The sequence below is a fragment of the Trichechus manatus genome, unplaced genomic scaffold (assembly GCF_000243295.1).
Source record: "Trichechus manatus latirostris isolate Lorelei unplaced genomic scaffold, TriManLat1.0 scaffold00056, whole genome shotgun sequence".
In the NCBI taxonomy this organism is placed as follows: domain Eukaryota; kingdom Metazoa; phylum Chordata; class Mammalia; order Sirenia; family Trichechidae; genus Trichechus; species Trichechus manatus.
Genome location: NW_004443992.1, coordinates 15,719,383 through 15,738,938, shown reverse-complemented (window position 1 = coordinate 15,738,938; position 19,556 = coordinate 15,719,383). Strand labels below are relative to the sequence as shown.

Sequence of the window (19,556 nt, the reverse complement as noted above, 5' to 3'; positions counted from 1 at the left end):
TACAATTCATTGTTTCAATAAATTTTCGGGTTTCGGACAAGAGACAAATGAAGGCGAGCATGTTTGTCACTCCAGCTCCATATGTCTACAGCGTTTTCTCAACAAGATTTTATTAACATTCACTGACACCAGCAATAGATGAGTCTATTCCTACAATGAGCCTGCCCTGTCATGGAGTATTATTTCTTCTTGACTTTCTCTGTTTTACTGATAGAAACTGTACCCATATTTTGAAATTCTCTCATTATTAACAAAATAGAATTTTTTTCATGAAATTTGTTAATTTCCTACTCTGCTTATTAAATTGTAATTTAACAGTGTTTAAGATAATTTTACTTGTGCACCTTCAGTAAAGTGTAACTATAATACATCCTTTTTTTTTTTTTTTTTAAGTTTCTCATCTCTGATATGAGGATGGCAAATAAATTTCCTCTCTCAGGTCCAACTCTAATCAACTCTTATGACTGGATGCAAAGCACCGTGTCAAATACCATGCTGGAATGAGTCGGACTAATTAAGAACTTACAAGCATAATAGTAAACAAACATTCCTCCAAATTCTATGTGTTTCAGTAATAAGTTCTTACCTGAAGCACAATAGGATCTATGCAAGTAAACTTGGTTTCTTCTCTGTAAAGATACTCAATGGAACACTTCAACAGAAGAATTTTGGGATTTTTAATACAAGAATTCATCTACAAAAAATGAATAGCTTAGTTTTAAAAGGTTTGCAATTAACAGACCTCCTCTAGTCATAACTTTAAACTTATACTGATCATAGTTCCTCTTCACTTGAGCTATCTCACTAAATTAGTATTAAAATACTCTCATCTAGCCCTTTCATGGTATTCTCTTATAGTTTTTTCAAAGCAAATATAGCCCAGAACAAATGCAAAATTCTTCAAAAATTGGCTGTTTCACTAATGCTAGTTTAATCTATTCCACCATGCTCTTGTTTTTGTTTTCCTAACATTGAAGAAGAGATATCATGCCCTTAGTGTAGGGGGCCTAAAGATAGGCTATGTCACAAACCCTAAGAGATCAACAGCTTCGAAAACATATTCAGTCTTTCTAAAATTCAAGGGGGTTGATGCAGGAGAAGAGAATTAAAACGTCTCCTGAAAATATTTCTAAAAAATTTCTAAGTGGGCATAGGTTGGCAACCAGATTTGGGTAACAAAAAGTTCAAAAGAAAAACCTCAACATATCTCCGGAAGCAGAGATTCAAACAATGTACCCTAGCCCTGGGACTAAGGCCACAGGCAGAAAAGCCTGAACCCCACAAGCAAAAACGAATGGGCTCTTTCACATCAAGGTTTCAGACTGGCCAAGTTTATAGGCGCAAACTGGCAACCGGTTCTGACAACAAAGTGACTCCCCAGCTGGGGAACCACATTCAGGGCACTCTGAGCAACTACAAATTAAAGACTCTCTAAATCTCTAAATATGGGCAGTGGGGCAAGACAGTCATTCATCCATGTTTCTACCACACCCACGTACGATTTTCTTCAATTCCAGGAAAGAGCACAATGTCTTTTATCTTTAAGTCAACAGAGATCATTCAATTTTAAAGCAGTACTTTAAAGTACTGCTTTAAAGGGTAATGTGTTATTTTAGTAAGACTCTACGTAGAAATACTGACTGACTTTGGATCATTAATATGAATAATATCAGATCTAAGCATACTTTTATTTACCTATGGTCACTAATTATTTTCAGGAGGTTTACTGCTTTACTAAGTTTGGAGCCACTGGGTGGCGCAAATGGTTAAGCACTGGACTACTAACTGAAAGACTGGTGGTTCAAACCCACCCAGAGGCACCTTAGAAGTAAGGCCTGGTGATCTGCTTCTGATAGGTTACAGTCTTGAAAACTCTATGGAGCAGTTCTATTCCGCACACACAAGGTCGCCATGAGTCATAACAGACTCGATGGCAACTAACAAGAACTATAATTTACTAGACTCTGCTTAGAGAAGAGCAAAAACAGTACAGTTTATCCACCCTGTTTCTCAGGCTAGAAATCTGCCTTAGCTCTCCCCCTAACCAAATCAGTATCTCTAGAGGTGGGGCCAAGGTATCTCTATTTTTAACAAGTTCCCTTGGTTATTCTGAAGCACAGCAAAGTTTGAAAACACTGCCTCCCTCACCATACCCACACACCCACACACCCACATCCCCTTAAACCACTGAATGAGAAGTTCTAGGGGTTGGGCTTAGGAATCTACATTTTTAACAAGGTTCACAGCTAATGCCGATGTACACTACACTTTCAGGATCAGACCCTCAGCGGGCTACACTGCCCTTGCCTACATTCTCCAGCCTTATCTCTTGCCATTTCCCACCTTGCGTTTTAAGATTTCAGAGTTCCTCTAATACACCAGATTTTTCACCCCCCTTCTTTGTGCCAGTTCTAGAAAGAGGCCTCACGGTTGATGGCACAGTGAGGAAGTAAGAAGGGTAACAGAATACCAGTGATAATTCTGCAGCTCAGCCCTAGAAGACAAGAACAGAGTTTAAAAATTCCAAGCCTCTGGAAGGACTGCAGCCTGCTGGGAAGACCTTGTCTCCCTGAGATGTGGCAGGGTCACCGGAGGAATGATACCAGTACTCTATCATTCTGTTTGCCTTACCTTGCCTTCCTCCTCCTGCCTAATGAATTCCCATTTACTAATTTCAATCCATTCATCATTTGCTCTGGGAGACCTTCCCTTAACCTCCAAAACAGAGTTAAAGATTTCACTCCTACAGCAGGCACTGACAGTTGTCTCTCAATGTCCATTCTCCTTTTCTTCCATGATTAGCATACCCCGGCTTTTTAGCTGGGCACGACACCACCCAGACTAGAGATCATATTTCCCAGGCTCCCTAGAAGTTACATGTTACCATGTGACTGAATTCTGGATGCGATATAGACAGAGTGTGTGTGGCAGCTTCCAGGATCCTGTCTTAAAAGATGGAACATGAACGCTTTTGCCTCTTTTTTCTTGTCTCCTCTTCTATCCTGCTGTCTGGGATGTGGATGCATTATCTTGGTCCTTGAGGTCAAGGCCATACAAGAAGGATCAAAGAGAGAATAAGAATGTGGATCTCAGACACCAAGAAGTGCCATACCAGCCCTGCACTGCCTACGTTTATATCAAAGAGAAATCAACTCCTATCTCTGTTAAGCCACTGTTACTACAGTTTTCCTGTCATTCACAGTTGAACCAAATCCTGACAATATACCTCTTCTGCATTATGAGGATACAATGCTAAGATGCCATTAATTAAGACACATCCCAATTTCAGAGCTATTAAAATGAGGGGGAGAAATACAGCATTTCTGTTATTGCACAAATCATCTGTAATACAATTTTACATGCTTGTCTCCCCTACTAGACCAAACCACACCAAACCCATTGCCGTCGAGTCAATTTCGACTCACAGCAACCCTACAGGATGCTACAGAACTGTCCCATAGGGTTTCCAAGGCTGTAATCTTTATGGAATTTGATTGCCACATCTTTCTTCCATAGAGCAGCTGGTGGGTTCTAACCACCGACCTTTCGGTTAGCAGCTGAGCACTTAACCTCTGTGCCACCAGGGATCCTTCCCTACTAGACCATGACCTTCTTAATGGCAGGGATCATGTCTTATTTTCCTTTGTATCCATGGATCTGACACATAGAGATGTTCAGTAAAGGTTTCTAAGAGTCACTGTTGAATTAAATATTACCTTTTTATGTGCAATGTTCTTGGTACAAACAAAGCCACTGACAACCACAGAATCAAACTTCTTTCCACCTGGGATCTAATGGAGCAATTAGGAAAACGATTAAAATTCAGTGATACACCCCTAGATTCCAGTCCGGATGCTGTTATTTTTTCCACTTTAAATTTTAACTATTGTGTGATCAAATATGGACAAAAAATTCCAGGATACTTCTTCAATCAATGATTAATAGCATTTCAGCATGACTGTCTACTTTCCCACCCCCAACTCTCTCTCTTATGCAGTCTCTGGTACTCTACAATACCCATTTAACCAAATTAAAACCACTATTGTTTAAATCAAATATCCTGGTCCAAAAATACATACACAATTCCATTACTTCTTAAATAAAGGCAAGTACCCACTGCTTTTCCTCAAAACAGTGACAGTAATCTGTGGGAACAGGCTTCTTACAGCTGACGTTATCAAAAAGAGGAAGAAATATATTTTTTTGGGTTTCCAACTCATCCCCCACCCAACTCATCTGTTCCATTCACTTTTCACTTCCTATGAGCAGATTCCATGACCCCTAAGTACACTGCTAACAAACAGAGCAGACAGCAAGAGCTGCCACCCCTCACCTAGCATTCCTCACTCTTTTTAGATTATCATTAAGAGACAAATTACTGCCAGGCCCACCTCATCAGCTCCCAGCATTAGGAAAACACTAACAGAGCTCACTTTTTTGACGTGGACAAACTGACGGATATCCATGTCATCATCCCGGTTCTTGACATCAGGTCGGACTGTCTGAACAACCTGGCAGACCAGTGGCACAATGATGTCCCTCCAGGATGGTGATAATGACTCATTATGGAGCAACTGTTGGAGCAGTGCCATCAAGTGGTTATGATTAGCTGAACTACAAAAATGTTACAGGAGAGAAGTTTGCATAGTTAATACCACCAGAAACAATAATTCTGAAGATGCAACAAGTAGTCTACAAAGAAAAAAACATATGAATTATGGTTCACAGATAAGATCTTCAAGGTCAATTTTACTTTCAGTTTATCTATACCTTAATGATTTTGCACATAAATGAAATCTGTGAATATCTGTAATCAGGATGTCCCCTTTAATTAGCTGAAATGAAATTTTGGCACATTATAATAGGGACAGCCAAGCACAATTTGGGACTCTTGTTTTATAAGAAATTTCATCAGAAAAGGCTTTATGTCCTAGGAAATTTAAGTATTTTTAACTTTGAGGAAGAGGAAACATGCATATGCCTATCAAGTCACTAAAGAGTATATAAATGGAAAATTAAATTAAAAAGCTCACTGCCTTACAGCAATCTCTCCATTGCTTGTTTCTCTCCATTCTCTTCCCTCAGGAGCTCCAGGTTGTTATGATGCCAGCCCAAAGGTGTGAAAGGAAGCTCTTTGGATTTTTCCTCTACCCGACGATTAAATAATGATTCTAAGTAAAGAGTGAAATAAGTTATTACTTCACTGTCATGTTTTATACCACCTACTCCTATTTTTAGAAATTATCAGTTTCTCTTTTAATTTTTTTAAGTTGACCAAATCCACTGCCAACTTGATTATAAATATACAGGTAAAAAAATACATATAAGAATTAAGTAACTAGATTACCAGTAACTGGCAAGACCCAAATCAGAGACAGAACGGTGAAAAGCAGGTTCACATAAGGAACTAGAACTCTTAAGCCAATAATTACAAATATACCTTCTGAAAAGCAAATAAAAATAGATTTTTATGCTGTTCTTTTATTTATTTGGGGATGTTTAAAAGGAGGGGGTAAATTTTCCCTATAAAATTACAAACTGAAACCTGCATTCAACAGAAATCTGAATGCTGCCACAACAACATGTGACAGAGTGAGTGCTGAACTTTAAAAAGAGGAGCTCACTCAAATATGTTTGGAAAAGTAGGTGACAGTGTGAAAAGTCTACTCAGACAATCCTTAACAGGGTTTCTTTTTCAACATGCGAACAAAGGCCTTAAAAAAAAAAGAAAAGTTTAACAAGATAGACACAAAAGAAAATACGAGATAGTAAACATGATAAATAGCAATTAATTTCACCACAGGATAAAATCCTTAAAAGACTGAAAAATAGATCAAGACCAAAAAACATTAGTAGTTAAAACTTTTGTTTTGCACAAAGGATGATCATTAAAATAATTGTTGAAAAACGGAAAGAGGGAGGAAACACAAAAATTCTTCAACCTCCCCCTCTTAAAATAAAACCAAACAAAAAAAACTTTCAACCAAAGAGTCCAGCATGCTACTCAGTACAGTATGTATCCATACGTCTGAGGTACAAGAACTGCACATTTCAACTACATAAACTGCAGCCTATAAACTTCAAGTTGGACCACATGCTTGGTGGTGAATTTAAAAGCACTGCCAAATTATGAGGTCAGCCACAAGCGGCCTCCCTTGTACCAGTTTGCTCTACCTTCACTCTTTTATTTGAAACGCTCAGAGCCAAGAAAACACGTTGAGAAGGGGACTTTTCTCCCATTATCTGAAGCCTAAGCTGTGGACTATTCTGGACCAATTAAGTGACTACACAGTCTACTCCACAGTAAGCTAAGAAAGGAAGAGTAAGAAAGGCTTTTATTCTTCTACACTCCTTTTGCCGCTGCCCAAGAAACTGATCAGCAAAGTCAGTTCTTACCCTCTTCTATTTCTCTCCGCAACTCTACAGAGCGAACAGCATCCTCAACTGGATAAGATCTGCTTATGGGCTTTTTGACAAGTCTGACAATCCTTGATGCATTTATATATAAACACTTCATATTACATTCATGACACAGGAAAGTATAAAATGCCTTTAAAAGAACAAGTTTCAAACTCTATTTAAAACCTTTCTGAACAATTTTTCAAGTCAAAGACCTCCTTCTCCTAAAAGTCCAAGCTTATATTCTTGGTTCTCAATGTTCTCAAAATCCCTTCATATACTTAAAAACCATGTTCCCATAATACTAAAATAATCAAGTGTATTTTCAGCACCTACTCTATACCCCTCAATGTGCTAGGCCCTAATTATAGCCTCATAAACAAGAGACACCATCCAATGCTCGGCTTTTAGTAAAATTACCTTTGATGAAGGCATCACTTATCGAGAGCTGTTGTCCGCCATTGTCAGAAATCAAATACTCTGCATACCAAGGAGAGAGCAAAGAGAGGAGGAAGGAAAGGAGACATATGACAACATGCCCACTTATTATACAGAGAACACACCCACGCACAAAGAAAGTATTACTCATACTAAACCCATCATTGTCCGGCAAATCCCAGAAAGCTTCGGGCTAAAATGCCTCTTTATACTTCTTCTACACACTTCATACTAAACTTAAAAAGACCTGAATCAATAATTCAACAAAACCATGAAACAATTCACCTTAGTTAACATGTCAGATAACCTTTAACATATCATTTTTCCCTCTTCAAAACTCAACTGGTTTGTGAAAATTGAGACCTTCAGCAATTTACATGTAAAGCCTAAAAGGTTACATTATTTTTCATGTATAACTGCATTCTTCAACAAATAATGATTTCCTCTATACTCAAGGTAGTTCACAGATAGAGAAGTCACCTATAAAACAACACAAAGTGCTCTTTAATTTTAGAATATAAGCTATAAAACTAATACAAACATTACACTGGCAGGGAATAAAGATGTAACTTATCAGAATTTTTATTAATTTTAGAGTCCCAGTTTTTCAAAAATTCTAACCAAACATTACTAAATTATTGCCTTAAGAGAACTGCTAAACATACTCTGAATGCTTTTAGAACATTAAATATTCTTTTTGCAAGTGAAACTTATTCCTCCCCATAAGCTTTTCTCTAGGTCTGTGATCATGCATAGCTGAAATGGGGATCTTTCTACTATGCAAATTAAACCACAATCTATCTTATGTTCTTTAGAGTAAATGTTCTCAACAAAATTCTTTTCAAGTAAAGTTCATTTATAATCAAATAGATTTTAAAAATCAATACGTTCTCATGAGTAAATATGCTCATCCTTCAAATGAGGAAGCAGAGCAAGTATTTATTTAGAAAATTCAAGTATGCCATGACAAATAAAACCAAGTACGTGGGCAAGTAAAAATAGACGTTGAACTTTATTTCTGCTCCTTCCTCATAGAAATGAGTAATGCCAACCCCTATTCAATTAACATATTGTCCTTTACAGGCCTTATTTTTTATGCTGAAGCTTAAACATGTGTTTATATATATATGAAATAACAGAAGTGATGAATTTTCTCCAATATTTTATTACAAAAAAAATTTCAAACATATATAAAATCCTGTATACCCTCCACCTAGATTCAATAATTGTTAACATGCCATATCTGCTTTTTCTTTACATATATGTATGCTTTTTTTTTTCCTGAACTGTTTCAAGTTACACATGACACTTTAGTGTTATTACTTCAGCATACATCTCTTAATAAGGGCATCCTTCTCGATAGTCACAATACCATTAACACAAGTCAGAAAATTGACAATGTCAGTATAGTCTGTACTCTGATTTATCCAATTATTCCCAAAATATCTTTAATGTTATTTTTCTCAAACCTTGATCCAATATTGTTCATACACTACATCTGAGTGTGTTTCTTTGTTCTCTTTTAATCCAGAACAGTTCTCCACTTTTTTTTGTTTTTTCTTAACACTGAATTTTGAAAGAGCCCAAGCCAACTGTCCTGTGGAATGTCCCACATTCTGGATTTGATCAACTGTTTCCCCACAATGCTGTTTAACTTGCTCCTCTAGCGCGTATTTTCATACAGATGGGAAGTTAGATCTAGAGGCTTATGGAAACAATTTTCACTTTTTTCTCTAGTTTCTACTTACTAACTTTCCAAGAATGGTTCAGTATGTGCTTGCAATACATTATAAAATATATTTTAACTGTACAATATTCCAAGACCAATAGTGAAAAACTAATCCAAACATATCACAGTCTCAGTTTATAAGCTCCTGAAAATGAGGGTGTTGCTTACATAAGATTTAAAAAAATCTTTTTTAAAGTATAGATATTTCAACCAATTTTATAAAGCCAAATGCCCTCTGTCTGAAGAGAGATGATAATCCATAAGAAAAGAATAAGTATTTTACCTTCAATTTCAATGAAAAGGTAAAGACCACCCATTCACATATGTATTAGAGGGCAATGAAAATCAGAGGCAGGAAAATTCTATTATCAGTTCTTTCATTTTACTACCAGGTCACTCTAGCAATTTTTACTTTCTGTTAATCAGTGTTCATCTTAACTACAATGCAGAGGAAAACTATTTTCTCATATTTCAACTTCAAAGAAAAATGAAAAAGGAGTCATTCTTATTAGTATGTTAAAAACTGATGAGAAAATCATGAAGCCCAGTAACATTTACTAAAGGATTTACAAAGTTCTCAAATTATAGAATCTCAAGGTTACAATTGACTGAAGAGATCAACATAATAATTACCTTCTTTCCGATGCTGGAATTGCCTCTAAAACATTCTTAGTGAGTACGCTAAAAGATTCTTTACATTTATTACAATTTTTTTTTTTTTTTAATTCCAGACATAGATTTTTCATTTCACAGACTCAGAATTAAATTTGTTGTTACTGGGTGCCATTGAGTCAGCTCCGACTCACAGTGACCCTACGTACAACAGAACGGAACATTGCCTGGTCCTGCACCATCCTCACAATCGTTGCTATGCTTGAGCCCACTATTGCAGGCACTGTCAATCCATCTCAATGAAGGTCCTCCAATGTCCTTCTCCAGGGACTGGTCCCTCCTGATAACATGTCTGTCATGGTTTAAATTATGTCCCCCAAAAAAAGTGTGTATCAATTTGGCTGGGCCATGATTCCCAGAATTGTGTGGCTGGCCTCGATTTTGTGATTGTAATTTTATGTTAAAGAGGATTAGGGTGGGATTGTAACACCACCTTCACCCAGGTCACATCCCTGATCCAATGTAAAGGGAGTTTCCCTGGGGTGTGGTCTACACCACCTTTTATCTCTCAAGAAATAAAAGGAAAGGGAAGCAAGAAGAGAACTGGGGGACCTCATACCGTCAAGAAAGTAGTGCCAGGAGCAGAGCGCGTCCTTTGGACCAGGGTCCCTGCGCCGAGAAGCTCCTAGTCCGGGGAAACACTGATGAGAAGGCCGAGAGAGAGAAAGCCTTCCCCTGGAGCTGACACCCTGAATTTGGACATTTAGCCTACTTTATTGTAAGGAAATAAATTTCTCTTTGTTAAAGCCATCCACTTGTGGTATTTCTGTTGTAGCAGCACTGGATGACTAAGACAATGTCCAAAGTACGTGAGACGAAGTCTCACCATCCTTGCTTCTAAGGAGCATTCTGGCTGTAGTTCTTGTAAGACATGTTTGTTCATTCTTCTGGCAGTCCATGGTATATTCAATATTCTTCACCAAAACCATAATTCAAAGGTGTCAATTCTTCATTCTTCCTTACTTATTGTCCAGCTTTCACATGCACATGAGGCAACTGAAAATATCATAGCTGGGTCAGATGCACCTTAGTCCTCAAAGTGACGTTATTTGCTTTTTAACACTTTAAAGAGGTTTTTTGTTCTTTTTTTAAATTGTGCTTTAAGTGACAGTTTACAATTCAAGTCAGTCTCTCATACAAAATTTTATACATACATTGTTTTGTGACCTTACTTGCTCTCCCTATACTGCGACAGCACACTCTTCCCTTCTACCCCAGATTTCCTGTGTCCATTCAACCACCTCCTGACCCTCTCTGCCTTTTCATCTTGCCTCTGGACAGGAGCTGCCCATTTAGTCTCATGTACCTACTTGAGCTAAGAAGCACACTCTTCACAAGTATCATTTTATGTCCCACAGTCCAGTCTAATCTTTGAAAAGTTGGCCTCGGGAATGGTTTTAGTTTTGGGCTAACAGAGAGCCCGGGGGACACATCTTGCAGGGTCCCTCGAGTGTTTAAAGAGTTTTTTTGCAGCAGATTTGCCCAATGCAATATATCGTTTGATTTCTTGACTGCAGCTTCCATGGGCATTGATTATGGATCCAAGTAAAATGAAATCCTTGACAACTTCAATATTTTCTCCATTTATCATGATGTTGCTTACTTGTAACTCAGAAATCACCAAGTCTACCTAACCTCTCACCCAATGTAAGCATCTCTCCTCAATGACCCCAACAGGTGGACATTCAGATGCCACTTGGACACTTGCAGTGCACAGTGGCAAACACTACTCCTAACTACTGAACCTAGTTCTTCCTTCAGCCATTTACCAAAAAAAAGTAATTTTTAAATAGCACTAAAGCCCTTAGTCAGAGCCCTGGTGGTACAGTGGTTAAGAGCTCAGCTGCTAAGCAAAAGGTCGGCAGTTCGAATCCACAGCTGCTCCTGGGAAACCCTATGGGGCAGTTCTACTCTGTCCTACAGGGTTGCTATGAATCAGAATTGACTCAACGGCAACACGGTTTTTGTTTTTTTTTGGCCTACATAACACAAAAAACCAATCATTTTTCTTACAAGTGCTGCCCCCTTTCAGATTCATCTTCATAGGAAGGTTGTCTCTCACAACTTTTGCAGACAATCTTTTTAAAAGTCTCACAACTTCACAGACAATCTTTTTTCAAGTCTCAGATCAGAGAAGTCCCACAGGAATCATGATGGTTTTTCCAACTGCAGGTGTTTCTCCTTTAACTTTACTTGGAGTTACAATTTAAGGTTATACTATAAAAATATCATCCCTGAAGTCTCTTCTTCCATTCCTCTCCCAACATTATGAAATAAATGCTTGTGCTCAGCAGTCCACCCTTTGCTGTTATGAACTCTACAACGACAGGTCACTTTCTTCAAGATTTTCAAAATTTCCTTAACTGTACAAAAGGTAAAATCATCAGCAAGTCAAAACGTTATTTCACAGTCTGCTTTCAGCACAATGAAATTGCTGATGTCCAGAGAACAGATACCCTCCACGATGACATATCCTGCCTATGAGCCAAATTTGTAATTTATATTATGAAAGCATTATTCAGTACCCTCCATTTGACCACAATCGACAGTTCTAAGACAAATGTCACTTCAGGTATACTGTACTTTCATACTCACCCAAATGTTCTCCACCATTTTTCCAATTTTCATTTTGAGGATTCCCATAAAGATGTGTATCTCACTCATGTTCAATGTTAGCCAAGTCTTCTCCTTTCCCACAACCTCTTTAAATTTCTTATTTTTAAATAAAATATGCCTTTTTATTAGTCTAACTCAAATGCCATTGTAAGACAGCTTGATAATAGCTAATAGGGACACATAACAGAAATATGCTGTATGACTGTAAATTTATTTCAAATTATTTTAGTTACAGATGTTTAAGTTCAAAAGGGCAGCTTCTCTGTTCTGACCATATTTTAAGGCTCAAAATAGAGATAGGAAAGAATTAGGAAAGCACTTCAGATCTAAATGAAGATAATTCAACTTTAGGAGCTACATGTTAAAAATTCAAACTCTAGGTGAAATCATGTAATAAAGTGCTTTGTCTTTATGATAATGATTTATAGGTATTATGATGAAATAAAATGCCACAATTAATTGATTTTACATAATGTCACGTTAGGGCTATAATTTACATTGGCTTCCAATTACATCAAACAGAATAAATCTCTTCATCCATCTAAAAAAGACATTCTGTTTCTTACATGCTGCTATGTTAGATTTCAGTAATCGTTTACCTTATTTTTCCTTTTATATCACATATCTTGTGAAAATGATCATTATTATTTTTTGAATCAGTAGACTAAAGCCATAAATAAGACAGCTAATAATAAAGAATGAATTCATTTTGTATTAATTAGAGAATATAATATAAATATAGCATATACATAATATGCATGGTAAATTACAGTGGAAAGTTCTCTTGGAATATATGAATGTCTTCCCCCCAATCTAGCTGAAGAATCTGAACAGGTTTAATGAAACACTATGTTACTGGGTAATAGCATAAGCAAATAGGCTTTAAAATGTTAAGTGAAGAAAGAGAAAAGAATAGAGCAGAACATCCATGTTATAAATGCAAAGAAATGCCACCTTGGAAGTTGCACATTATGCTAAGGGAAGAGAAGTCAGATATAGTTCCTTTTAAAGATCACAAGCTTTAAACGGGGCATGGTGGTACTGAGGGGAGAAACGAGAAATAAAAGGAACCAACAAAAAAAGTTGTGGGAGGTGGTGTGAGGAAAATGAGAAAAAGTGGAACAAGACCCACACCAAATACCCTCAGCCATACGGGACAGAGGAAGTCAGGAGGACAAGCTGACATGAAATCCTATGGTCCAATGCTGCAGCCTGTGTTTGGATTCCACATGGCAACTACCTCCTACCTTTTTGGTCAGCAGGGTGAGGGGGCACATGTGGGTACTTGGAGGGCTTCTTGATATGGAAGTTCACGTTGTCCAGCTCCACGTTCAGGCTGATAGAAGCGGCTGAGTCACTGTCCACTGTGGACTGGAAACTGCTGACTGATGTGCGCTTGCTAGGACTGGCAGAATCTTTTAGTGTTGGGGAGGGGAAAGAAATATAGGGAGAGGAGGGGGTAAAAATGGGTTTCATCAGGGTATCGGAGGAAAGGAGAAAAATGTTTTCTTTAATATACAAGCCCAATGTGCAATACCAAAATGGATACAGTATTTTCATGTACTTCTGTGTGTAGACTTAATAAAATTTGAACAATAGATAAAATCAATTTTTAAAATAAAGAAATATACTGGAGGTTCTGCAGAAAGAAAGTCTGATATTATAGTGAAGAGGTGAGAAAGTCATCTGCTGCGATATTATTTGCTCAGAGTTATTTTTAAGCTGCTGCAAACTAGAGACTATGGTAAAATCTGGAAATGCCAGTGGCCTAACAAGTCGGTTTCTTAAGAAAATACTGTATCTAGGACAAGAACTGCTATCAGATGTTTTCATTTAGTTGGAGTCATAAATCTTAACGTAAGGTTGTTTCAACTAAACAAACAAGACCCTAATTTTATCACCATACACAGTAATGATTCATAAAAACTAAAATGTTAGAAAGTTAAACTCACTAGCCAAATTATCGTCACCTTCTTCAGCTATCTGTTCTGTGTCGCTGTCATCAAACTTTATATCTTTAAACCAAGATGGCTCAGAGTGTCCTTCCACAGAGTTCACTGAGTCACTGTCCGGAGAAGGTGTCTCGGAGAATTCCGTACTCTGAAGAGATCAAGACAGGATCCAAGCAATTTACCCTTAATACCAACAACACTGAGGCTGTCATCCTACAAATAAATTCTAGTCTACTATTTCTATAAATCTAACCAGGGAATACATTTATGTAAAAATAAACAAAAACTATGTCATAAGCCAGCATCATACTAATAAACGTCATCCTTAAAATACAATTATAATTTTCATCAACCAGAAGGTGTGGTATTAAGAACAAAATATTTCTTTAACAGAATTTACAGTGTTTCATTTCATCCTTTAGACCTGAGAGTGAAAATGGCTTAAAATTTGTTCTAACTCTGCATCAACTCTAACACAAATGCTGAAAGGTAACTTTAGATTTTAACAAATCACACCACACAAGTCTTTTGGGGTATTTGTCTCTTTCTTCCAACCACTGAGTTTCCAATTTTAGTTCACAAAAGTATTGCTAAACACTAATTTATATCAAATTACATAAACCAAAAGTGAAAGTGTATCTTTTTATAAAGCTCTATCATTAAACAAATAACTTCCACTTCCGTAACTAAATTTTTAAAAATCAGATAAATAGAACATTCAATTTTACCATTGCAGTACAATTTAACATTGCTAAAGAGTCAAAATTTAGTTCAATGGTGATATTAAATTTTTCAATAATTTTATGATGTACACTCCCTCCTACTTCTAAAAATGTACATAGTAAAGCTGAAAACCATTAAAGTTAAATGACAAGTAATTATAATACCACAAAGCCAAGCTTAAGAAAAGCTACAGTAATTGAATAAGATGTTTGATTCCAATAGCAGATTTTTTATCACTACTCCCTATCAAGTAAAAATGTTTTAACTTTCTTCAAACAGCATGGGAATGTGTTAGAAAAAAAGTATCTTTGGGTAATTCAACTACTTTTTATTCCCACTAAGGAGGAAAGACTTAAGAACAAGCTTGATATATCCTCATTAGCAGAAACACTGAAAATTACCTGCAGGGGTCTGTACAGTGCATACTCATCCCTGAAAAGCTGATCATGATGACTAACACAATCCAGCCATCGGCCATCGACCATTGCTTGTCCAATTGCTATAGCTTGTGCCCTGAGTCAAGATCAACAAAAAAGAAAAGCTATAAAAATCAGTTAAAATAATTTTACAAGTATAAGATCTAATCAGAGTTGGAATTTCAAAGGGTCCTTAGGTAGGTGAGGAATAAGATACATCAAAACATACTTAAAGCTAAATTAGAAGATTCTTCCAGGTACCATAGTAAAGGAGGAGTACTTACTGGTAAAACAGTCTTAACTAACCTAATTTTAATTACTACAAGCATTTAGTGAGTGGTTAATGCATACACACCTCTCTACTTAGTAGAGGAGTAAAACAAATTGAAGACAGCTTGGCTCTTACCCTAAAGGAGGTTTACAGTCTTGAAGATGACATTAAGTATTATAGATACAGGTATAAAATGTAAATACATCTATAGAAGTCCAAGTCTCAAAGAGATTGAATAACTTAACTAAAAGCAAAAAGCTAACAGTAGACAATGCCAAAGTTAGAACTCAGAGCTTCACTGCTTAAAGGTGTTTCTTTCTCTCCACAACTTGTTTCTTCCCATGAGAGGACAGCTAACCTTACCAAGTGGTAAGAGCTAGGGGACCTGTTAACTTGAAAAGCAACAGTATCTATCAGTCACTCTATTCTATAAGTGATGTGTGAGGTGGGCTAGGACACTCCAGGCATGGTTTATGTACTAATTCTCAACACAGACTGCAACGTCTAGATTAGAGAATAGCAGCAGGAGAATCCACTTTGGCTTTAGGCCCCAGCTACATTCCCCAATCCTGCTTTTTGGGAATTCTGCATTTGGGGAATTACTGCATGCTTCTGCTTTTAATAAGGCTAATGGGACCCCATGTGCTCCTTTCATCTATTCTCTAAACCCAGATGTGAGGAGGGATTAGTACCTCAAACCATGAGATACACGCAATGAACAGCATCCTACTCACAAAGAGATGTACTTCCCTTAATCTTCAAATATGTGTCCTCATTAAAAATAAATTAATAAACTATATCCAAATGTCTTCAAAATCACAATACCTTGTAGCAATGTGTCCATTTCGGATTAGCCAGTTGACTAATTCCTTTCCTACAATGCAGTTGGGATGTGTTCTCAGCCAGTAGCGGTGATCCTGAAACTCCATTCCACTACTGTGATGGCAGATTTTCTTCCACAGGTCCTTTAACTGAACACTGTCCTGCAACCACATTAAAAGCAAATAATTACTCATGAGAAGGATGCTTTGCACCTCTTCAGATTCTTTCCTGTGATTTTTTGATTCATGAAAACAAATTCAATTTAAGACTGCTTTGTAGTAGCTTAGACACATACATGGGGGATACCTTGAATTCAGTTCAGCTAATCATAAACCTAAGTTTTTCCCTTGAAAACCAGCTATCCCAAATACTACTTTTTTTCAGTCAGTAGTGTATAGAACCATTTTCCGAGTTTTCTAAGTGCAAAATATCGGACTCTTCTTTGCAGATGAGACAAGGGAGAGGGAGACGGCCATCAATCATACCAGTCTAAGGTAACTGTTCCTAGCTAGCCTTAACCCCACCAGATTCTCACCTATACCCAACTGCCAGGTGAATTTTCCTAAAAAAAAAGGCCTTCAGTGAATTAATTACTCCCCTGCTCCAAAAAACTTCCAGTGTTGCTCAGTGTATACAGGTACAAACCTAAACTTGTAAAAACTGAATTCACTGCCTTCTAAACCATGCAGTCCCAAATAATTTTCCATTCTCACTGCCCACAGATTCCAATTTAAATTCTCTCCCAACCTCTCCCAATTATAATGCTACTTCTGTCCATGGAAAATGCTATCCTTATTCTTGCCTCCATAGCTTTCCTCACACCTTTAAAGATTCCCTTTTCTCGCTGCCTATCGAATTCCATTCCCATCCTTCAAGGTACAGTCCAACCCCTTCTGTTTAAAGCCTTTCCTGACTTCCTTACTAGTAATGATTTTTTTTCTCTGAATTCTTATAGGACCCATGGTCCATATTACTTATTTGACACTCTGTTTACTATTAACGTGTTACTTCACTGTTAAAGACCTGCCCATTTATGTATAGTATTAAAAGTTTGAAAAGCTTTCCATGTGTATGAGAAAACAGGTTTCAAAGCTTAAACAGACCATCTGCACCTAACTAAAGGTTAAGCTCTCTTACCATGTGGGCACCTGAATTCTGATCTTGCCAGATGAAAGGTGTCAAGAAAAAATTAGCACAATATATAAGTGAGGAACATGTGACCAATTTCTCAAGTTATCCTAGTAAAAACTTAAGCTAACATTTGTATGTTCCTCTAAGAAAAAAATCAGTGAGAAAAACATCTTTTATGCTCAAAACTAGCAATGGGTCAAAGATACTGGACCGGTACCAGAAGAATTTTGCGTTCATCCTCGGTGGTCTCTGTTCTAATGTATGTTCGGTTAGCCTGGGGACTGACAGATGTCTCATATGAAGGTACCATAGGAGAACCAGATCGATCCAGTGACAGGTTAGTAATGCTGGCTGATCTGGAAATAAAAATGACACACAGTCGTAAATTCTGCAACAATAAATTACAGTAAAAATTCATTTTAAAATAAATGTTCACTTGCCAATGTTAAGTATACTTTTAAAAGTAGTTATGATAGTTTACATGTTATCATTGGGGGAAGCCAGGTGAAGGGTACACAGGAACTCTCGCACTATATTTGTAATGACTCCGTGAGTATAAAATTAGCTCTACAATCAAAATGCATCTAGAATTTGATTATTTCTCATCTCCCTGGTCTAAGCCAATTCTCCTGCATGGACTATTGCAACAGCTTCAAAATGGTCTTCTCCTCTTATGCTCTACAATCTAGTCAAAAGAGCAGCTAGGGTGTTTCTTTCAAAACATAATTCAGATCATATCACTCCCTCCCCGTTCAAAACTCACCAATGAGAAGTTTTTTCGAATAAAATGTCAACTAATAAATATAGAAGGAATGGTGGTGTTAGAAAACCACCATTTTGCAACCAAGATAGTAAACATTTGATTCAAGCAAGAATCGTAAAACTATTGAGTAAAAAACTGATGGGGAGCAAGACATTTACAGTGTCTCAAAGTATCTCCACTACACATTATTTATGAATTACAAAGGGAGAAATGTTAACTTTACAGTGGAGGAAACTAGCAGACACCACCTTAATCAAGACATCAAGTCAACATCTCCAATAATGGGATAAACTTGTATTATATTCTTCCTGACATAATAAATTGAGAAGACTACATCACTTACGTAGTATTCCTGATAAAAAAAAGTACACAGCCAAAATCTAAACATGAGAAAGCATTGGACAAACCCAAATAGATGAGCGTTCTACTGAACAACCGGCCTATAGTCTTCACAAATAACCACTATCATGAAAGAGAAAGAAAGACTTAGAGACCGTTACCGATTAAAGGAGACCAAAAGGCGGGACAACTAAATGTAATGCATGATCCTGGACAAGGTCACAGATTGGGGAAAATTTACTCTAAAGGACATTAGAACAACTGGCAAAATCAGAATATATATTGCATATTAGATAACAGAAATTTATGACTGTTACCTTTCCTGAATTTGTACTACAGTTATGTAAGAGAATATTATTGTTCTGAGGAAATACGTATTTAAATACTATGTACTTGTCTGAAATTTACTCTTAATTGGTTCAGAAAAAAATAGTATGTATATTATATATATAAAAAATGACAAAGCAAATGGGCAAAAGGTAAATAATTAGTGAATCTCAATGAAGGATGCAAAAGAGTTCATTTTACTCTTCTTACAACTTCTTCATGTTTCAATTTTTTTCAAAATATTTAAAAATTAAGTAAAAATAGAAAGCAAAACTCTCCAGTAGCTTCCTACCTCACTCAGAGTAAATGACAAAGTCCTTACAACTAACTGCAATATTGCTCTACTCCAGGTCTACAAGACTCCTTGGCATTCCTTGCCAGGGGAGTGTTTCCTCTTAGAAATGTGTTATTCCCTTTGTTGTCTTGGTTTACTCTTCCCCAAGATGCCTACATGGCTCACTCCCTCACCTCCTTCAGGTCTTTACTCAAATGTCACTTTCTCAGTGATGTCTCCCTTGACCAAACTATTTAAAATTTCAATCCCCACCTTCCCTATGCTTTCCTGTGCTTTAAATTTTTGTTTTTGATTAACTGCTGTATTCCCAGCACTAAGTTTGTAGGTAGTCAATAATTACTTGTTGAAATAACAAATTGAAAGTACACTGCTGTTGTTAAGTGCTATTGAGTCAGTTCTAACCCATAGTGACCCCATTTACAACAGAACAAAACAGTGCCCGGTCCTGCGCCATCTTCATAATCATTGCTATGCTGGAGCCCATTGCTGCAGCCACTGTGTCAATCCATCTAGTCAAGGGCTTTCTTCTTTTTCACTGACCCTCTACTTTACCAAGCATGATGTCCTTCTCCAGGGACTGGTGTTCTCTCTCTTCATAACATGGACAAAGCACATAAGATGAAGTCTTACTATCCTCACTTTTAAAGAGAATTCTTGCTGCAC

General features: G+C 37.0%; 1 protein-coding gene across 16 annotated transcripts in view; it reads right to left on the bottom strand.

Annotated features, from left to right (window-relative positions):
* PIKFYVE (phosphoinositide kinase, FYVE-type zinc finger containing) overlaps window positions 1-19,556 on the bottom strand; it is an 81,558-nt gene that overhangs the window by 42,071 nt on the left and 19,931 nt on the right. For 7 of the 16 annotated variants that reach the window (XM_023733045.1, XM_023733046.1, XM_023733044.1 and 4 more), the window contains 10 exons: window positions 17,381-17,525; window positions 16,042-16,199; window positions 14,931-15,042; window positions 13,807-13,954; window positions 13,102-13,269; window positions 6,820-6,879; window positions 5,042-5,171; window positions 4,434-4,614; window positions 3,717-3,791; window positions 587-694 (listed from right to left, as the gene is read on the bottom strand). In XM_023733045.1, coding sequence (XP_023588813.1) covers window positions 587-694; window positions 3,717-3,791; window positions 4,434-4,614; window positions 5,042-5,171; window positions 6,820-6,879; window positions 13,102-13,269; window positions 13,807-13,954; window positions 14,931-15,042; window positions 16,042-16,199; window positions 17,381-17,525 — 1,285 coding nt within the window. Of the gene's footprint in view, window positions 1-586; window positions 695-3,716; window positions 3,792-4,433; window positions 4,615-5,041; window positions 5,172-6,819; window positions 6,880-13,090; window positions 13,270-13,806; window positions 13,955-14,930; window positions 15,043-16,041; window positions 16,200-17,380; window positions 17,526-19,556 lie in introns of those variants that run through there. The other 9 variants (XM_023733048.1, XM_004378287.3, XM_023733057.1 and 6 more) reach the window with 7 other exon arrangements.